This window comes from Petromyzon marinus, chromosome 38, assembly GCF_048934315.1.
Source record: "Petromyzon marinus isolate PM22_M1 ecotype Great Lakes invasive population chromosome 38, UKy_Petmar_22M1.pri1.0, whole genome shotgun sequence".
Classification (NCBI taxonomy): Eukaryota; Metazoa; Chordata; class Hyperoartia; order Petromyzontiformes; family Petromyzontidae; genus Petromyzon; species Petromyzon marinus.
The window spans coordinates 8,892,922-8,911,521 of record NC_133704.1 but is presented as its reverse complement, the minus strand read 5'-3'; the positions used below and the strand labels follow the sequence as shown (position 1 = coordinate 8,911,521).

At 49.2% G+C, this 18,600-nt stretch overlaps 1 protein-coding gene across 5 annotated transcripts in view; it reads right to left on the bottom strand.

Annotated features, from left to right (window-relative positions):
• The window catches only part of SMG6 (SMG6 nonsense mediated mRNA decay factor), a 189,103-nt gene that overhangs the window by 58,337 nt on the left and 112,166 nt on the right, over positions 1-18,600 (bottom strand). For all 5 annotated transcript variants that reach the window (XM_032967690.2, XM_032967687.2, XM_032967688.2 and 2 more), the window contains exon 15: positions 2,930-3,112. In XM_032967690.2, the coding sequence (XP_032823581.2) occupies positions 2,930-3,112 (183 nt within the window). The remainder of the gene's footprint in view (positions 1-2,929; positions 3,113-18,600) is intronic.

Sequence of the window (18,600 nt, the reverse complement as noted above, 5' to 3'; positions counted from 1 at the left end):
CTCACTGAAGGCTCGGTCACCCAGGCCAGATACAACTGTCTTGAGCGACGTGCATGACTAAGCACATAATATGCATACACGCACGTACGCGCACTGGCCTACTAACACACGCACAACGATTAAAGTCGGAGTCAATCTAGGAGAGGTCTAAGACAGGACCAGATACAACTGGTCACTGACATGCATGGCCAGGAATCTAACACTGGTTACAGTGTTTAATGCTTTCAAACAACACGCTGAAATGTGTAAAATGCACGCAAGCCTCTGCGCGCGAGTAAAACCCACCAGCATTTTCTGAAGAAGTGCATTGTGGTCCTCTTGTCTGAGGTCACCATCAAAATTAATTGGGAAAATATGTGCGGTGGACAAAACCGGTCCACAGTTGTCTGTCACCGCATCACTGCTGCCTCTCAGTCGGTCACATTTGCTCAAATTAATTTTGACGGTGACAAGAGGACCACAATGCACGTCTTCAGGAAATGCTGATGGTTTTTGCATAATGCAGAGGCCGTGTGCTTTTTACGCATTTCAGCGTGTGTTTGTTTGAAACGTACGGTTTTCCGGCCTGCACTATTATTCTGTTAAGATGGGGTTTTTTCTCATGAATTTCAATTTGATTATTACGGTTTGGAGAGCAATGTGCAAACCGCTGCAATTCCGCTCCAAACATACGTAAAAGTATCCCCTGAAAAGCCTGTAACAGACTGTTGGGGCAAGTGCTGTTAGCGAGCACCTATGAAGGCCGGCACGGCACACGAGGTGGTGGGTGGTCGGCACCATGCCCGGCCGTCTTTGTCTCCCGAGTGGCGGCAAGTACACATCGCACCAGGTACTCAATTGAGGCCGAGTCGGCACACACACATACAAAAACAAAGATCGCCGTGTAGCCTTAACAGATTGTTGGTGCAAGTGCTGTTAGATAGCACCTATGAAGGCCGGCACGGCACACGAGGGAGTGGATGGCTCGCATCAAGCACGGCCGCCTTTGTCTCCCCAGTGACGATGTTTACACACCGCACCAGGTACTCATTTGAGGCTGAGTCGACCTAGGGGAGGCCCGGGACCGGTTCAGATAATCGTCACTGTTGTTGGCCGTGAGCGGGAATCGAACCCGTGTCGCCGGGTTCATAGCGCAGCGCGCTAACCGCTGCACTATCGCTCCCCACTACACACAAACACACACACGCATCCCCACCCCCTCCTCCACCGCACCATGCCACTCCTGCCCCCCACACGCAACATCTGCCCGCATGTCAGCGAGCGGCCAGGAAGGAGGTGAGTGCGGCGAGCCCTGCTGCTCGTGGGGACGCGGCCCCTTGGCCATGCCACCTCGTGCGCCACGACCCCGACAACAAAGCCCTGCGCGCCGCGGGGATCTCGTAAACAAACGAATTAAAAACATTGTCACACCGGCAGCAACGTGGGCTTATTTACAACGAGCCCCTATTTTTAACCCCGCATCCTCCCTATGCGTTTGATTAAATAAACATAAACCAAGGCTAAACAGACTTTATGGGCAATTTTTTATTTGATGTCGGATCGACCCCTTAATGTTTTCCGTCCACTGTGGTACGAACACGGGGGGTGGGGTCCGATCGGGCACGAGGTGAGGTCGGGAACGGCACGCGGTGAGGACTGGCGCACCGTGGACAGAACGCCTTTCATGGACATGTGAGAAATTAACCAAATGAACCACAAAACCTTGCCGATCTCGTTAAGGAGCATAAACCGTTATGTGAACTCCGGTCATCCTGACAGCAGCGGCTTTTGGCTGGCCATCAAACAGAGACGGTGACCGCATCGCGGGCATTCAGATGCGCTTCTGCGGCCGCCTGGAACGCTCTTCCTCCCGATATAAGGAAGCCACTGGAGCTGTGCACTTATAAATCTAGATTGAAAACTAATTTGTTGAGAACTGCTTGCTTTTGTGTATAGTTTGTTATCCTTCCTCCGTACCTCCGATTAGCACGGTTGGCTATGTACCGTGCGAAAGAAGTTTGACATACATTCAATATATATACACACCAGCGAATACCATTTGAAATCTTCTGCCTGGTATTGAATGAAGAGATGCTCCCTCTGCAGAAATAAATTTCAGTGTTTGAGAACTGGCAGCGACATACCTAGAGAGAGCCTCGTGGTGCTGCCGGGTTCAGTGACACTGCAAATGATTATCACGAACCTGAGGTCTTCTGCAAGGAGGCCCGAAGTGCTCTGTCCATTATAGTTTATATACATATTACCCTAACACAACATTCTCCCAAAATGTTTTTTAGGATTCTGTCCCTAATGGTTTTCCTTCAACTCAAACCTATGCATATTGTTGGAATTCTAGTGAACAGTGGACACTGATTGGAAGTAAGAGTTATTGCCCCCAAATGTTATCAGGTTGCAGAAGGCAGCATTTGGTTTGAGGGAGGGGGAAAATATTTAGGCCTGTACCAGCAAATGTGCTTTTACATGTTAGTGCACTCACCTGTGTGCACATTTGTATGTAGAGAATGCATGTACCCGCATATGGTTATAAGAAAAAGATCTCCTATAAAGCCTTAACATGCTGATGGGGAGTGTGCTGTTAGCGAGCACTTATGAAAGCCAGAATGGCACACGAGGGGATGGGTGGCGAACACCACGCTCGGCCGCATTTGTCTCCCGGGTGATGATCCTCACAACACCGCACCAGGTAATCATTTGAGGCCGAGTCGACCTAGGGGAGACCCGGGACCGGTTCAGATAATCGTCAATGGTGTTTTGCCGCGAACGGGAATCGAACCCGGGTCTCCTGGCTCGTAGCACAGCACACTAACTGCTACACTTCTGCTCCCCATAATTAGAACACACACACAGGTACAGACGCACTAGCATACGCACGTGCGGGGTAACACTTGATCAGGCTGCCCTGCTCTCCACGTCATGGCTTTCCCCTCACCTGGTACCTGGAGAAGTCCCCCCCGTATTCGCGTGGCCCTGCTGATGGGGTGGGCTCGTCACGTCCTAGAGCCACCGACACGTACTTGCCGCCCTTGTAGGCAAGCAGAGGCTCTTCCAGGCCGCACAGGGCCTCGAGGAAGTACTGGAGCGCCGCCACGCGCTTGCAGTCAGCCGCCAGCACCTGCACGACACAGGGTGGGGGTGGGGTGGGGGGTTAGAGGTGAAGCTTCGCGACACCGGGCGCTCTCTGCTCGGAATGTGGATGAGCCGCTGTCAAGGAACATAAACCAATCACGTGACCTCTGCGGCTCATCCTTGCAGCAGCGGCATTTGGCTGGTCATCGAACAAAGAGAGTCACCTCGTCGCGCGCTTTCAGATGCGCTTTTGCGGCCATCTGGGATGCTCTTCCTTCTGATATTTGGAAGCTACTAGAGCTATGCACCTTTGCATATATTTTCAAAACTCACTTCTTTAGAACTGCTTTTTGTGTTGAGTTTGTTGCCCTTCCGCCGCACCTCCGATTAGCACGATTGGCTACGTACGGTGCGAAAGAAGTTCAACACATGTACGTGCATCGATGACGCAGCTCAATTCAAGCCACAATTTGTCATTGCTGCCACGTGCGAGACGCTGCCCTCGGTTTTCTCAGTGAAGCGTTGAGAGAGTACGGACGCCTCTAAGTACAGGCGAAGAGGTCGTGACGTTTATGGCGAGGGATGCTCCGTGGAGGAGTGGATGGTAACCGGAAGTGTTGTGTTGGGAGACAAACGATCCACAACACTAGGGGACTGTGAATTCAAATGCCAGATTTTCTATGATGAAGTTTGAACAAATCTCTATTGGCCTCGCAGGCTAGGAAGGGCATAGCTGCCAACCAATACGGTTTACCCGTATTCCTGTACAGGGAAATTGAGTTTTCAGTCCCACACAGGGTACAGCCGTTTCAATACGGACAACATTTGTTTTGCCTATTTGTTTGTGTTTCTCCCTTGTGATGCAACTTTGTAGGATGAACGTTGAGATTTATAAAGGCACGGGGTGACCAAAAAGGTTTGCAGTGGTCTATAATCAGGTAGGCACTGAGAAGGGGTTTACAGGTATGAAAGGGTCTACTCTAAGACAACTAACTAGGCTACATGCCCACTGCACCACTTCAGTGCCTAAATGCAAGATATAATATTAGTAAATGTTCCAAAGTAACTATGGGGTATTAACAAAAAAACAGAAACGAAAGTTTCTTGATCGTCAAGATGAATAACAGTGAATCCAAAGGGGCTTCTAGATCAATGGAAGAGTCCTAATTAACGCGAACCAAATGTGAACCAGGGGTTATCTGCCTGGTTAAATTAGGGATACCGTGAAATGTCGAGCAGTTCTGAATCTGGGGACCTTCTAAATCGTATAATTATGACGGCAACGACCAACGTCAAGTAGGGGACTGTGGTGCTCACTCCCGAAGCTGTGAACCGCTATGGATTATTTGACCTCCAAGCTGAACACTCTGTCACACCAACCGGACGTTGTCCTGCACCGACATGTGCAGCCGCGAGACTCAATAATTCATTGTCTTGATAAATTTATCACTGTTAGATATTTATGTGGATATGTCCAGAGGCATGTGTACATCTTTAGTCACAGGGGGGTTCAACAGCGCAATTCGCTTCAACGTCCTCTTCTCGAACAGAATTATAGTCCATTAGCATGGGAGATCTGGGACTGACTTTATAGAAGCCCAGTCTATTTTTGTCATTTGTTTCGAATTTATTTTGGGCTAGGATACGACATACAAACATCTCTTTTCTTACCAATGATGCCACAGGATATTTAATGTTGGCGTTGCCTCATAACAAGAAATCTGGCAGGACAACCAGGATTTAATAGATGTTTAAACAAAAATGGATATACCATCATTAGTAATATTGTTGTATGAGAAACCAACACTATATATAACTAATGAATGACAATATATAAATCAGTATTCGCGCTCCTCTGTGGTTTCTTTAAAGATGCGGATTCCCAAAGCGGAATGTCCAGGGCTGTCATGTAAGCACAGAGAACGACCGAAGCAGAGTTAAGGATGCCCCTGTCGGGGACACGACGAGCGGGACCGGACGGCTCAATTGCGGCCCTCTCAGAACCAGGCGGCGGCCTCAACTACAACCGCGGTCCGATGCTTCACAGCCCAGGCAGCATGAAGTCCACTCGGGGAGCCAGGCATGATTCACTACCCACAGCCGTCCATCCCACAGAAAGACCTTTTGATTATAACGATCCCACCCGGATCCGTCGTGGCATCTTGTGAGCAAGTGGTCTCCTAACAGGAAAGACAAAGACAAGGCAAAGATTCCCCCGTAGAGCCCTAACATACATTTGGGGCAAGTGCTGCTCGTAAGCACCTATGAAGGCCGGTAAGGCACACGAGGAGGTGGGCGGCCAACACCGTGCCCGGAAAATACATAAGACACACACACGGGAAAACAGATGGGTGCAAATACGTAAACCCCAACCCTACCCAGTGCAGCCAACTACATATGACGCGATTCACCACCTCTGCACCTCCTCATTGATTTTATTAATTATCATGGTGTGATTCAATAGTTATTTTCTGTCTCACTTTTCCCACCTTGTTGGTATTGTCTCTTTTTTAAGTCTTGTTCGCACAACTTTGTTCGCACCATTCGCACTAAAAACATTGCAAGACAGTAGCATAATTCCCAGATAACCTATTCTTACACGCACGATTAATCAGCGTCAATGCTTATTTTAATTCAACTGATGCATCATTATACACCTAACAGACCCAGGTATGTTTGCGCTCCGCAATCATCAGCTGCGTGGTCACATGACTAAAGGCGGCAGAGTGCAGGATGGGAACGGCGTGGGCAGAACTCAAGGTGCCATGTGTGGGCAAGCTTGCTTGCCCTGTCACCACTGACACTAAAGTCCACTCGTCGACATCCCGAGACGCAATCGTCTCCTCTAAAGCCAGCCCTACAGATGGGACACGTTTGTCACATTTAAAAGTAAGCCTCCTCAAGCAAAACAACTCCAAACATCGTATTCTTGAAAATAAGGAACATTGGTTCCAATCCTTCTCTGTGAGCAGCAAACGTGTCACTTGTTTTCATCACCCAAAATCAAATAGAAGAGGCCTAAACCCAGAAGCGAATGAGGAACAGTGTGGATAAGATTGATATGCTTCACTGCATTATTGGCCTGCTACAACTGGCCAGCTACCACTGGGCCTGCTATGGTTAGTCTGCTATGCAACTTCAATTACTTCATAGCTGACACTTACACGGCAAATTTGCAAGCACGCACAATGCTGAACTGTCCTTAGAAATGTGTCTTACGGCTGCGTGAGGCTTTCATGCACAAATAAAGGTTGATGAAAAGCTTGTAAAATACATCTCTGGTTATATGCAAACTCTTAACTGAAGAGTTTTTATTATTGAGTGCTCTGAAAAACTGTCTAACGTTTACGGGACAGTGGCACTTTTTAGTTGGCCTCTCGTAGGTCAAGGCCTCCAGTAGGCCGAGGCCTCGCAGAGGTGGTGGTCGCGTAAGGGGCGGTGGCGGCAGAGAAAAGAGCCCATCAACTCCTCCCTCCCTGCGTTCCTTGAAATAGCCTGGGGGCCGAAACGAAGAAAAAGCATGAAAAATTCCTCCTCAAGGTCGGGAACATTCGCTCGTGTCTTCACATACGTCTAGTTCCGAACAAGCCACCCCAAATAATGAAGACCTTAAACCCCCACAAAAAAATACCGGTGTTATTCATTCATGTAAATATGTGTTCACAAAGTAAGCCCCAGGAAGCCTCTTGGAATTATTACCTTTTTTTTGGCCCAAGTGACCAAATTGGGTACAGCGTTAACAAGCATGTGGTTTATATTTACGTGACATTTAAAATGGCATGTTTTGAACACAAAATATGTGGCGTAAAATATCCTCCCAAGAAATGGTTAGTGCCCTGGTAACAGTGCCCACATTTGGCCGTGCTTTGCACTTGCGAACGAGCAGAATGTGACAGCCGTTTATTGTCAGGGTCTGAGAGGGCCTATTAGGTTCCCCTGGCTCCATGTGCCTGTGAATGCCGTTAAACCAGTCGTCGGACATTCCCTGGACAAACAGCCAACCTCCAGGCGCCACCCCCGCCGCGTCCCTTATGCCCACACCCCGATGCCCCCCCGCAGCCCACCACCGGTTCCCCCGACCCTATTGGCAGACGGTGGTCACCAGGGACCCGACCCAGAACTCTCAAGGCCAAACGCCTCGTCAGCCATGCAAAAAGCGACGGCGACGCACGGTCAAGGCATGGGAGCGGTGCACTCTGGGAGTAGAGTGGGTGCGAGCGGCGCGACGAGCGAGTGTTCACGCACGCCGCAAGCTCGCTCGGGGCGGCCCTGAGCCACCCTGGCCTCCTTTGGAATTGCTGCCCCATCGCACGGCTCCGCTGTGAACGGCCTGCGGGCCATGGTGGGGGAAGGGGGGGGGGGTTGGCGTTTTACGAGCGCGGGTGTTCAAACGCCATTGGCCGTGGCCGTTGGACAACAGACGGAACCCGACCGCGAGGGAGGGGTGGCGTGGGTGTCAGGGGGGGGAGGGCAGGGGGGGGTGCTGCTGTGTTTTGTATTCGCAAGCTCCGGGGTCACGCAAACAATGCGAAGGCAGCAGTTCGCCCGGGCTGATGTTCCACAACGCCACGAGCCTCTGCTCAATGCTCCATTTGTTTTTTTTGAAGACCCCATTGTTCTGGATGCTATAAAAACTGGGAGCGCTTTAGCAGGAATTAAAAAAGCCATCTTTTGCCAAAATATGAATGAACAAATATTTTCCTTCTAAGTTTTCTAACTGTAGTATCTGCTCCACAACCGGGAATGATAGCACAATCGGCAGGGTTTGCAGTTAAGCGTTCTTGCGGGGGGGAGGGGGGGTTAATCTGCCATTGAATGCACTCATTTATGGTATAAAAATCCAAATATGTATAACAAAATAAAAGGAAATATTTGCGATAGAGCAGAATTGTAAAAAACCTTCATCAATAAGTTGTTCTTACATTCGTTTCACACAATAATATTGATTAATTTAATCAGGAATTAATCGAATTATTTCCTTTAAAAAATACCATCCTTTCTGCCCCGAACACAATTTTAAAAAATCGAGATACATTGCTTAAGATGGCCTTGTTAAAGACCAAGTCAAGCAGACATGACCCTTGCACTACCCTGCTTGAATTTGAAGTTGTTAGTTGGATGTGAACAACGGTCTATTTAAAAAGAAATTGCTCCTTGTTTTCTCTCAAAACGCAACAAAAAACACGCAGAGACGAAGGGAAGCTCGCCGCCGCCGCCGCCCGTCACAAAAAGCCACGAAAAGCAAGCGCTTTGCGTTTAAAAAAGGGGGGGTGAAAACCCCCCCACTGACCCTTGGCACACCCCTCTCCCCCCTCCCCGCAGAGCTCATCGCGGGGAATACGCCGCTGCCCAACCCATGTGGAGAATGTCACACTGCTGTTTGTTTGAATGGAGTGAGTCAGTGTGTCCCGGGCGCCCCCCGAGAGGCATGCTGGGAAGTGCCGTGTACGTGCCGAGCAGCAGTGAGGCCCGGTGCATGCTGGGAGGTCGTGGCGAGGTCAGGGCGATTTTGCTGCTCGCCAGGCAGGCAGGCAGGCAGACGAGCACACGCTGTGCGGGAGGGGGAGGGCACGCACCACGCTCGCTCGCTCGCTCCACTTCACGAGACGCCGCTCCGTGGCACGGCGAGTGCGCCAGCCCCGTGTTTACTTTCACAACCAACGCTGCGCCAAGACACACATGTGCACACATGCACTTTTTTTTCTTTCCCTTTTCCTCCCGCGAATACTTATTACAAAAAAAAAAATTTTGCTTCCCCGAAAAGTGCACGCGGCCAAGCAAGACGGGGCCCACGTGCAGCGGTCGCGAGCCGCGCAATTAGGAGCCGAGAGCGCGGGGGCCTACCCACTGCATGGGTAATTACCCTGTGCGTGGCCCTGGCCTGGAGCCCAACCTTCACCCCGTGACACCGGGAGATGCAGTTAAAGAGCCAGCGAAGTGGAAACGGATAAGAGCGAGACAGACACAAAGACGGCCATGAAGGCTGGAACGGAGATGGGCACGGAGACAAAAAAGAAATACAGATTTTCCGGGTGGCAAACAGCCACCCGGACCGTGCTGCTCATCACGTTGCCGTCACGGCAGACATCAATCAAAAGAATCACAGGAAGCTCAAAATCCCTTTCTCAAATTTCATCCGTCGGTTCGGCACAGCCCCCCCACCCCGACTGCCGGATAAATTATATTTCCAGGAAGTCTATTCAAACGCACATTTGCAAATTGTCGTGAATGTTTACGAACACTAAATCTAGCGGTGATCTATTTAATGAGGAGGGCTCTCATGCAGACTTCAACCAGCTTCGCTAGCCACGGTCATCATCCAGTATATTGCTTCGTTTGTCATAAAAGCAAGTCCAAGTTCACAGAGCGCTCATCCCTTCATCGAATTCCCTACTTGCTTCTCGCCTGCCAGAGTACGGCTCCTACATATGAATCGCATTATTAATGTAGGACCACACGATCAATAATGGACGCATATAGAGCCACAATGTGTCAGGTTCATAAAATCAGCTCTACGGCGGCCCATAGCTTTCATATTTGCTTAAAGGAACGTAATGTAAATACAGAGAGTATTAAACGGGCAAATGAACGTGCAGATGGCTGAACAAAGAAATAAACACGAGCAGTAAATAACTTCCAACAGCAACATTCTGCAAAATACAAGCGTGCACGTTGTTTAAAAAGTGTTTATTTTTTCATAGATAAATAGCCCTGGATTTATTTTGAGTTTCATGAAAAAAATTGATTGTTTTTCTGGAGTTTGATTTAAGGCAGTACCATTTCGATGACTTACCACAGATTACGCGACCCAATCTTTACCACAGAATTCACGTTAAACACCCCGATAGCCTCGTTCCTGATAGGTGCAAATTGTCCCGTGGCCATTAAATAAGGCTTACTCGAGTGAGCCTTTCCTTGCTGTGAATCATTTACAGCACAGACACCAGGGCGAGCCTTGCCGCATTTGATTCAAAAATTCATTCACTCAAATTTGAAGCTCGCAATTGGAAAACAGCGTGCCCAGTGTGCATTGTTACTCACTTGCACTGCACATCCCAACACATATATTCATCAGGCTCCCATGCTAGTTTTTGTCCATCTTTACCAAAAATCGAGTGCAGGCCTTCCCAAACTCTAGTCATTATGTCGGATCACATTTATTCACATCTGAACAGAGAAGACCGGTGGACGTGGAATGACGGAGCGAGGCGGACACGTGGACCGGAGATCAGGATTCATGTCCTGCGTGAACATGGCTGTAACACGGCTTCTAAATGCCACCTTTTTCACGCAAATGTAATCGATGAATCAATATATTGTTCCTGGCCAAATATTTATCACGGTCTCGCATGTAAAATTAATCATGAATCTCAATGGGATTTCACAAGGCATGTAGCTTGAATTAAAATCACGTGTGATCTGGGGAGTCACCTCATTAGCTGATTGCTTAATAATTTTGCCTCCACCCAATCCCTTGCAAATGTAACCCGTACCACATTGCGCTTGAGAGGTTGTTATTTTTTTTTATACTTTAATTCAATTAAGTGTCTTTAATCACATCACTGGCTCACAGCGCACATACCCGCTGATGTGTTTTGGAGGTCACACTTTGCAACAAAGCAGGCCCGTCGCGTATATTATAAAGACGACTCCCTGATGATGACGATGACACCGCTTCCCCACACGAATAGCAGCGACGATGGCAGTGACTCCACCTGCACCCCCACCTCCCCCCTTAACTGTCGCTTCACCCTAAACCAGCTGATCGCCCCCATCTCACTCCTGCATTTAAAACAACCTCCGGTATAGCCTGCAATTTGCACACGGTGTCAGCGCGTGATGCGTTCAGTGTGCACGCGGGAGTCCGCGCCTGTACGGCGTTGAGCAGATGCCCCCCCCCCCCTCACCTCCCGCCACCAGTAAGAGGAGCAGGACAGGCCCGAGCAGTCGGCTTGCCGCCGCGCACGGCCGCTATCGTCTCGGCGGCGTGCCGTGGAATAAAGCGGGCGGAACGTTTGCGTCAACACTAGGGGCTCTCTGGCACGGACGCCCACCCCCGCCGCCCCCCACCACCCACTTAGCGAATTTTATCTTTGCAGTAACAGCCCCACGTCCGTCCGTCCATTTGGATGGCGAAGCCTCGCTAAGCGTAGAGGCCGGCGACGGCGGCTTGGGCCTCGATGGCTCGGCGAGAGTTATTGCTCGTTAAATTTGGGGGAAACAAAAGGGAAAATGGACAACAGCGAAGGGAAATCTCTCAATGACCCACTGAAACATAGCGGCAGGTCACGCTCTATAAACGCCCATGATCAAGACAAGACCTGCATTAAATGGGCTTCAAAAGCAATTTTATGGGTTACGTTTTTTTTTAAACACGTGAAGAAATGTGATTATGAAGTGAAGAGAACTATAGCAATACCACGTATTCATAGGATGTGTTGCTGTTTTGGTTTCACGTTTCAATTTTGGAATAAAGCATTCATTTAAAAACATGGGGGAGCATACATTTCCTCGAGGTTTGTCTACGTATCACTATCACTGGGCTCGCATCTCTTCGGGAAAATTTTCATTCGTGGGGACATTCGTTCCTTTAAAAACAATCACCTTTCCCAAAAAAATAGTCTCGTGACATTTTCACCGCCTCTTGCGCGAAGCCGTCTGAACGTCCCCTCAAGCAAATGGCAGACTCCATCACAGCATGGCACCGTATGTATGTATGTATGTTGAACTTCTTTTGCACCGTACGTAGCCAACTATGCTAATCGGAGGTGCAGGGGAAGGACAAACTAGACGCAGAAAGCTGTTCTAAAGAAATGAGTATTGAATCTATATTTTGAAGTGCATAGCTCCAGTGGCTTCCTAATATTGGAAGGAAGAGCATTCCAGAAGGCCAGAGAAGAGCATCTCAAAGGGCGCGATGCAGTGACCTTCTTTGTTCGATGGCTAGCCAAGAGCCGTTGTGAGGATGACCGGAGTTCGCGGGATGATGGTTTATGCTGCTTGACGATGGCACTAAACGGCATGGCATGGTGAGGCACGGCACGGCACAGTGAGGCACGGCACAACACGGTACAGCGAGGCACGGTACCGCTAGGCACAGCACAGTGACGCTAGGCATGGCACAAAATGGCAAGGCATAGCACGGTGAGGCACGGCACGGGGTGGCACAACTCGGTGAGGCAAGGCACGGCCTGGCGAGCCAGAGCTAGGTGTCCGCACGGCACTCCGGTGATGGATGCAGAGCGAGCGCTGCGCTCTCCATCACAATCAAAAAGGAATCCGTCAAAAGGGGCGATGCGGGAAGCGTGTGCAGGGCTGTGCTGGGACCACCGCTTGCTGTAGGTGTGTCCTTTATGGCTCCTTGGTGACAGTTTATAGCCTTTGTTTTGTTTTATAGTGATTATATAATGGGGGGAGCGGGGGGAGGCAAATGTTGCCGGGTAGGAAACCACGCTTCCTAAGATTGGGCATTATAGACCAGCGCTGCACAGTCAGAAAAAAGAAAATGCACCGCTTAAACTTGAGTTACTTTTTGATTTGTAAATTAGCTGTAGCAAATAAGATGTATGTTGGACTTCTTTCGGACAATACGTAGCCAACAGTGATAATATAATCGGAGGTGCGGGGGGAAGGACGACAAAATAAAATATACATGCATCACTGGGTGAAATGCATATATGCTCCTGTTCGTATGCGCCTGTGAGTTTGTGTAAAGATATAATGATTCCATTTGTTCAGCCAAAAAAGGTTTCACGGAGTCTCAAGACTTCAGAAGGATCTTGCATTGCCACATTTGGCCAATTCCATCGATGGGTGTTCGTCAATGACATCCACCTATACGTACCATCACGAAACCTACACTCATCTGCTGAGAACCTGCTGCTGCCGCTGCTACTGCTACTGCTGCTGTGTGTAATCAACTCGGTTGTTCATCCGGCGCCCTGGCGGTCTGGAACAGTATCTGCCAAGTGAAGTCCGCTCAATTGTGACCATCGGCGCTTTCAAGACCGGACTAAAAACATTTATTTTCGCTTCTGTTGTGTTTAATATTCGCTGTGCTATCCGCGGGTTACGTCTCAACCTGTTGCCGAATATGGCCACGCGTGACAAATCTCGGATTGACCGATTGATTGACAAGTGAGAGGAATCGGCCTACCCGGAGAAAACAACGAAAATCAATCACTCGCCATCCTTCCATCATCTGGCCACCTCGCAGCAGTCTCCCATCCAAGTATTAACCAGGCTGAAGGCGGCTTACTCTTCTAGAAACCATCGAGAACGGACACGGTTCGCCAGGGCTATTTTTTGCTGTGCGTTGTCTGCGCGTACCTGCTCATGCACATGTGCCGCCTGTAAGTGCCCTGCGTGCCACGTGAGAACGGGAACAACGGTGGCGGCCGACTCCGTCCGTCATCGGACCCAACGTTTTAATTAAACTCAGCTCCACGCCACAAAGACAACCCCATTGATTAAAATGTAATAAGAAGGGGCTGTGACGGGGTCGGTGGGGAGTGGTGGGTCGGGGGGGGGGGGTGTGCTACGCAGGTGTGCACGGGGGCCACCCCGACTCCACGACCGCCCCCCCGCCCCCCCCCCCGCCCGTACCCCTTCCCACCTCCCCACGACCACCATAGCCGTGTCGGCTGTCGGAGCCCGTTACTCTGAGGCCTCGCAGCCGCAGAATGAACGTCCCCACGCTGCGTGACCGCCAGATGCTCCTGGTGTGCGTGCCGATTTCAAGCGGCCGGAGGGGAGGAGCTGTGGAGGGTAAGGCGTGCCGAACCTGAGAGCACCGTTTGCTCCGCGAACATAAAAAAAAGTTTAATTTCTGCCTCGAGTAAAAATCGCGGCGCGACGGGATTACAGCTAAACCCACGGCGGAACGTGGGGGTTAACGGGCGGGAGCAACTCCGCGCCTGTAGCGAGTGCCGTGTTTATCGGTGACCGTAACAAGCGCGGAGCATTTGACGATGTCAATTAGCAAACGTTTAACGTTCCCCGCATGGCCTGCCAATGCTCAGTGGCTCTTGGAAATGGTAAATGCTGTCAAGGTCCCCACCGATGTGTTGTAATTTTATGAATCGGTGCGGGCGGTCAAAGTAGGCTGGCAACAGATTCAGGATATTTAAATCTCGATTTCAGACGAGACAATCTGATTTTTAAAATGTAAAGCAGCAAACAGGGTAATTACATGAAGGAAAGCTTTGCTTGTGCTGAGACCTTGTGGTTGTTACTACTTAATAAAATATCTCTCGTATTCTGCTGCAGATATATTTATTTTAAATCTGTCCTTGTGTGTATTTTTTTACTTAAGCCGGTGGGAACTATTACACTTTTTGGAAAAAGTTAAAATGGAAAGTAAAATAAGCATATTGGACATTGAAAAATTGTACGGTATACAAAATAATAATTAATGGGCACTGCATCTGGTCACTGTCGAAAATGTCACCGATATTTAAAATCACAAACAACCATAATATTCCAAATGTGCCTCGTGCTACACATCTCCGCATATGTGGGGCTTGGTTTTGTGAGCGTTCAGCAACTGAATATTTTAAATGGGACATCAGCACCTCACCTGGTTATATATGTTGTTAGACTCGGAGACTATTCGCTTGATGTAAATAGGAACAGAATAATTCACTATACATGTGATTTCTCGGTGCATGACACTAGTCAACAACCGCCGAACAGATTCACCTTATTACACTAACCAAACCTGCCAATCACAACCAATCAACGAGCAATCAATTATAATGCGTAAATTAGATATCATGCTTCGACTGTGTCGATGACGTCATTGCATCAATTGGATGTATGTCAAACTTCTTTCGCACGGTACTATAACCAACCGTGCTAATCGGAGTTTTTAGCTCCTGTTAACAACCTGATGATGCTGGATGCCGTTTCCGGCGAAACGTCGTCAACCCATTTAAACGTCGTGAGATTCCTCTGAGATTTCTTGTCCAACAACAAGAACAACACCGATGGTGCTGCTGATGCAATAATACACTTGCTGGACATCTGTGAAAAAGAGCTTTACAGCTCATCGGATTCCTCCGGTATAAAATACATATTCCGATTCTGACATTTGGCATGTTTGATTCACATGATACTTTCATTAATAGGCTGGGTCGGGTGGAAGAGGCTTCATGACAAACACAAGATGACCAAACCCAGGGGGGTCAGCAACCAAAATAACAAGAAGAGCGATTTTTTCGAATTCGGTAGAAAACCAAATATTTCAAGAGTCGCAATGCAGTCCTTAAAGAGCCCCATGCGGCTCCGGAGACGCACGTGGCTGATCTAACCGAAAAGAAACCGATCATCAACCATATTGGTCGTGGAAGCTTAAGTTTGATCAGGAGTTTGAGTGTCCGTGTTGTGTGTTGGTGTCTGCTGAGCGTTTGTTTACTGTGAAAGAGGCTGACACAGAGTGGTGAGGCCAGAGCTCACGAACGCTCCGTTGCACCGAAAGGTCACGTGTTAATTACTCCAGGAGGGCGTCCTGACCCTGACCGCGGTGCGGACGTGTTAGCCCGGATGCACGATTGAGCAAACACTGCCTTTACCCGGCCTATCGGTCCAGCCCCACACCGCCAATTCACAATCAGGCACGTCTCTGCCAAATGTAAAACTTCCTTGCAACCAATGAAACATTTGCATCTGGTCTTAACCGTGAACAACACACACACAGTAGCGCTTGCGGGAAACTGGGCAGCTCGAAAAACTGCAAGTGGAAATGTTCCACGAGGATTTTTTGTTGTTATTGTTGCAGCTACGAGCTCGGCTTTGCTTGCGGTGCGAACGCTTCAGTGGGTGCGCAACATTGCGACTGCCAAGGCGACAACAGACATAGGGAGGAAGGAAGCTTTAAGAGATTCCTCTCCATCGGTGACGTACGCCACCAAGACAACCGTGCGACCTCCCACAAAATTAAGTCATAACGTCTAAAATTATCCCATGTCAGGTGTTGCCCTGTACACTTGGGGGAGGAGGCAGGGGGAGGGGTAACGTCTGTGCAAACTTTTCCTCTCCAAATGTTATGACCCTGGTTTGAATGCGGAGTTATTTCAGACGAGCCTCTGGTGCGCGGTTGCGCTCTGGCTCTGATGATTGACATCCCCGGGAGATTTTTACATTTTATTTCCCCCATCCCCCCTTTTTTTTTTTTCCCCGAGCTTCGTTTGTGAACAATAATCAGCCATCCTTCCTGTGGCCTGCTGGGTAAAAATAGTGGGCGGCAGTTTGCGCTGCCAATGAAATGTGATTCTGGGTCAATCGTGGAGTGTCGGCAATAACAGTGCATGCCGTGCTGCGTGTGTGTGTGCGCGCGTGTGGAGTGTGTTATGTGTCTTGTTGTGTCATGAGTGCTGCTTGTTCAGTGTGCGCCGTCATTTGCTAAGTGCAATGAGTAATATGTGTGTTGTTTGCATTATTGCGTGTCATGTGCAGGTTGTGTAACGTGTGTGTCGTGCGAATGGTGAGCACGTCGCACGTGTTCGTTTCCAGTTGGCGAAGGAAATTCCCTGCTCTCACTCAAACTAAACTATAAACTAAACGTTTTGTATTTTACCAGGTAACGCCCACTGAGCTATATAGCTATTTTTTTTAGAAGCGACGTAGCCACAAATGATAGCTCAACAAAATGGCTTATTGCGTGAAAATTTCAAGCAACGAAATAATCTAAACGCGTGTTTCTAAATGTGGCAGGGAAAAACCGGAGGACCCAGAGAAAAATCACGTGACCGCGGGAAGAGAGACACGCAAACTCCAACTATACAGCAGGCGTCAAGGTCGAGATCGAACCAACGACCTCCTGCATACCAGGCGAGGGAGTTGACATCTCTTACGGCATGAATCAGACTACCCATAGCAAAACCACAATTGCTGCCTTCCCACCAAGTGATTGTTCACCAGAGATGTGACGATAGTGGTGATGATGATGACAGTGATGACAGGATTTTAACTTAAGATTGGAGTGCTGCTATGCTATAGCATACGAGCTGTGCCAGCCCTGACGGTGCAGCTATATTTGGGTAACATCCTCGTACCGTTTCCAGCCTCGCTTGGTTGCACTGGGGCGGTGGCGGGGGCCAACTTGTTTCTAGCTCGGAACTCCGCCAAGCCTCGCTCCTTAAAAAAAAAAAAAGTCCGATACAGCGAGGGTCAAGGCTCCCTGCTGCCCTGATCAGGAAATCGAGCCACAGACTGCTGGGGTTCAGCTGCAGCTTGAAGTTCAAAACAACTCCTTTGAGAGCCGAGCAATTCTGCTCTCACAGTGCGACACTGGGATTGCACAAACACGGCTATTTTTGGACGTCGTCGTGACCCGCTACTTTGCCGGTGTCCGGGTGCGCGAGTCCGCGCGAGCGCCTTCCCTTTGTCCTGGAGCACGCCACTCTGGTTGTGCTAGGCCGTGCGCGTAAGCGGTCAGTTACAAGTGACAGTGTTACACAAAGATGGTCTCCATATTTTATTAATTTCAGGGAAGAATAAACGTCTGAAATAGGCTATGGGCAAACTGCCCCAAATTGGCCCATCTCTGTGAATGGCCATACGACACATAAATTACCTAATGAGCCACAAGAATTAATGCGCTGCTTTTTTTTTTCAAGCGATGCATAATCTCAGTGGGCTCTCGGCTGCGAATAAGAAAGGAAATTAATAATTGAAAAAAAAACACGTGTTTATCGTCTCCGGCCATACAACAGTTGATCGTGAGCCGTAGAAAGTTAAATAACCGACCTCTCGCGGTGGGAGTTTAGCGTGGCTATCCACGTTACCCGAGCGTAAGCACCTTCACATGCGCTGACCGCGTGAGATCCCGTCACACGGAAGGGCCAGGGGAAACCAGAGCCTGGCCGCTCCCGTGTCGCAACAGCGCACGCAAACACCGGGGCGAGCTGAACGGCGGCATTAAACAAAGTTAAACGAAAACGCCGGTGGCTCTGCTTCCTCGGCGGCGGGGATGCTCGCACACTGCACGCCGGTTCATCATCATTATCGACGCAACCGAGAACGTAACGGATTCAAAATATCCAAGCTCACCTATTCTCCTGCTCGCAATTCACAATTTCACAGCAAGCCGTGGCGCACTTTCGTTTTACTTGAGGCCTGCGGCACCTTCGCCGTCTCGCCGACACGCTCTCCTCTAGTTCCCACGTTTTTAGTTTTTTCTGCGCATGCCTCGCGGGCTCGAATTTACATGCGGCAGATTTCCCCCCCCTGCGGGAAAATTAAATCCTAGCACTCGCTGGCATCAACACCTCCAAGCCACAGGCAGAGCCATCAGAGGGAAGCTTAGAGTATGTAAATATTGTAAGCCATATAGAGATATAGATACGATATATAAAAAACGATTTCCTAATATTGACACTAGCTCCGCATAATGAAAATGGAATTTAGGTGTCGTGATAACACGCTAACACAAAGACCACAATCGTGGAAGCGTGCACGATTAAAGAAAAAACGTGAAAAGGAGCGCGGGCAAACAAAACGCGTTCAATGTACACGTAGTTAACAAGAACAAAA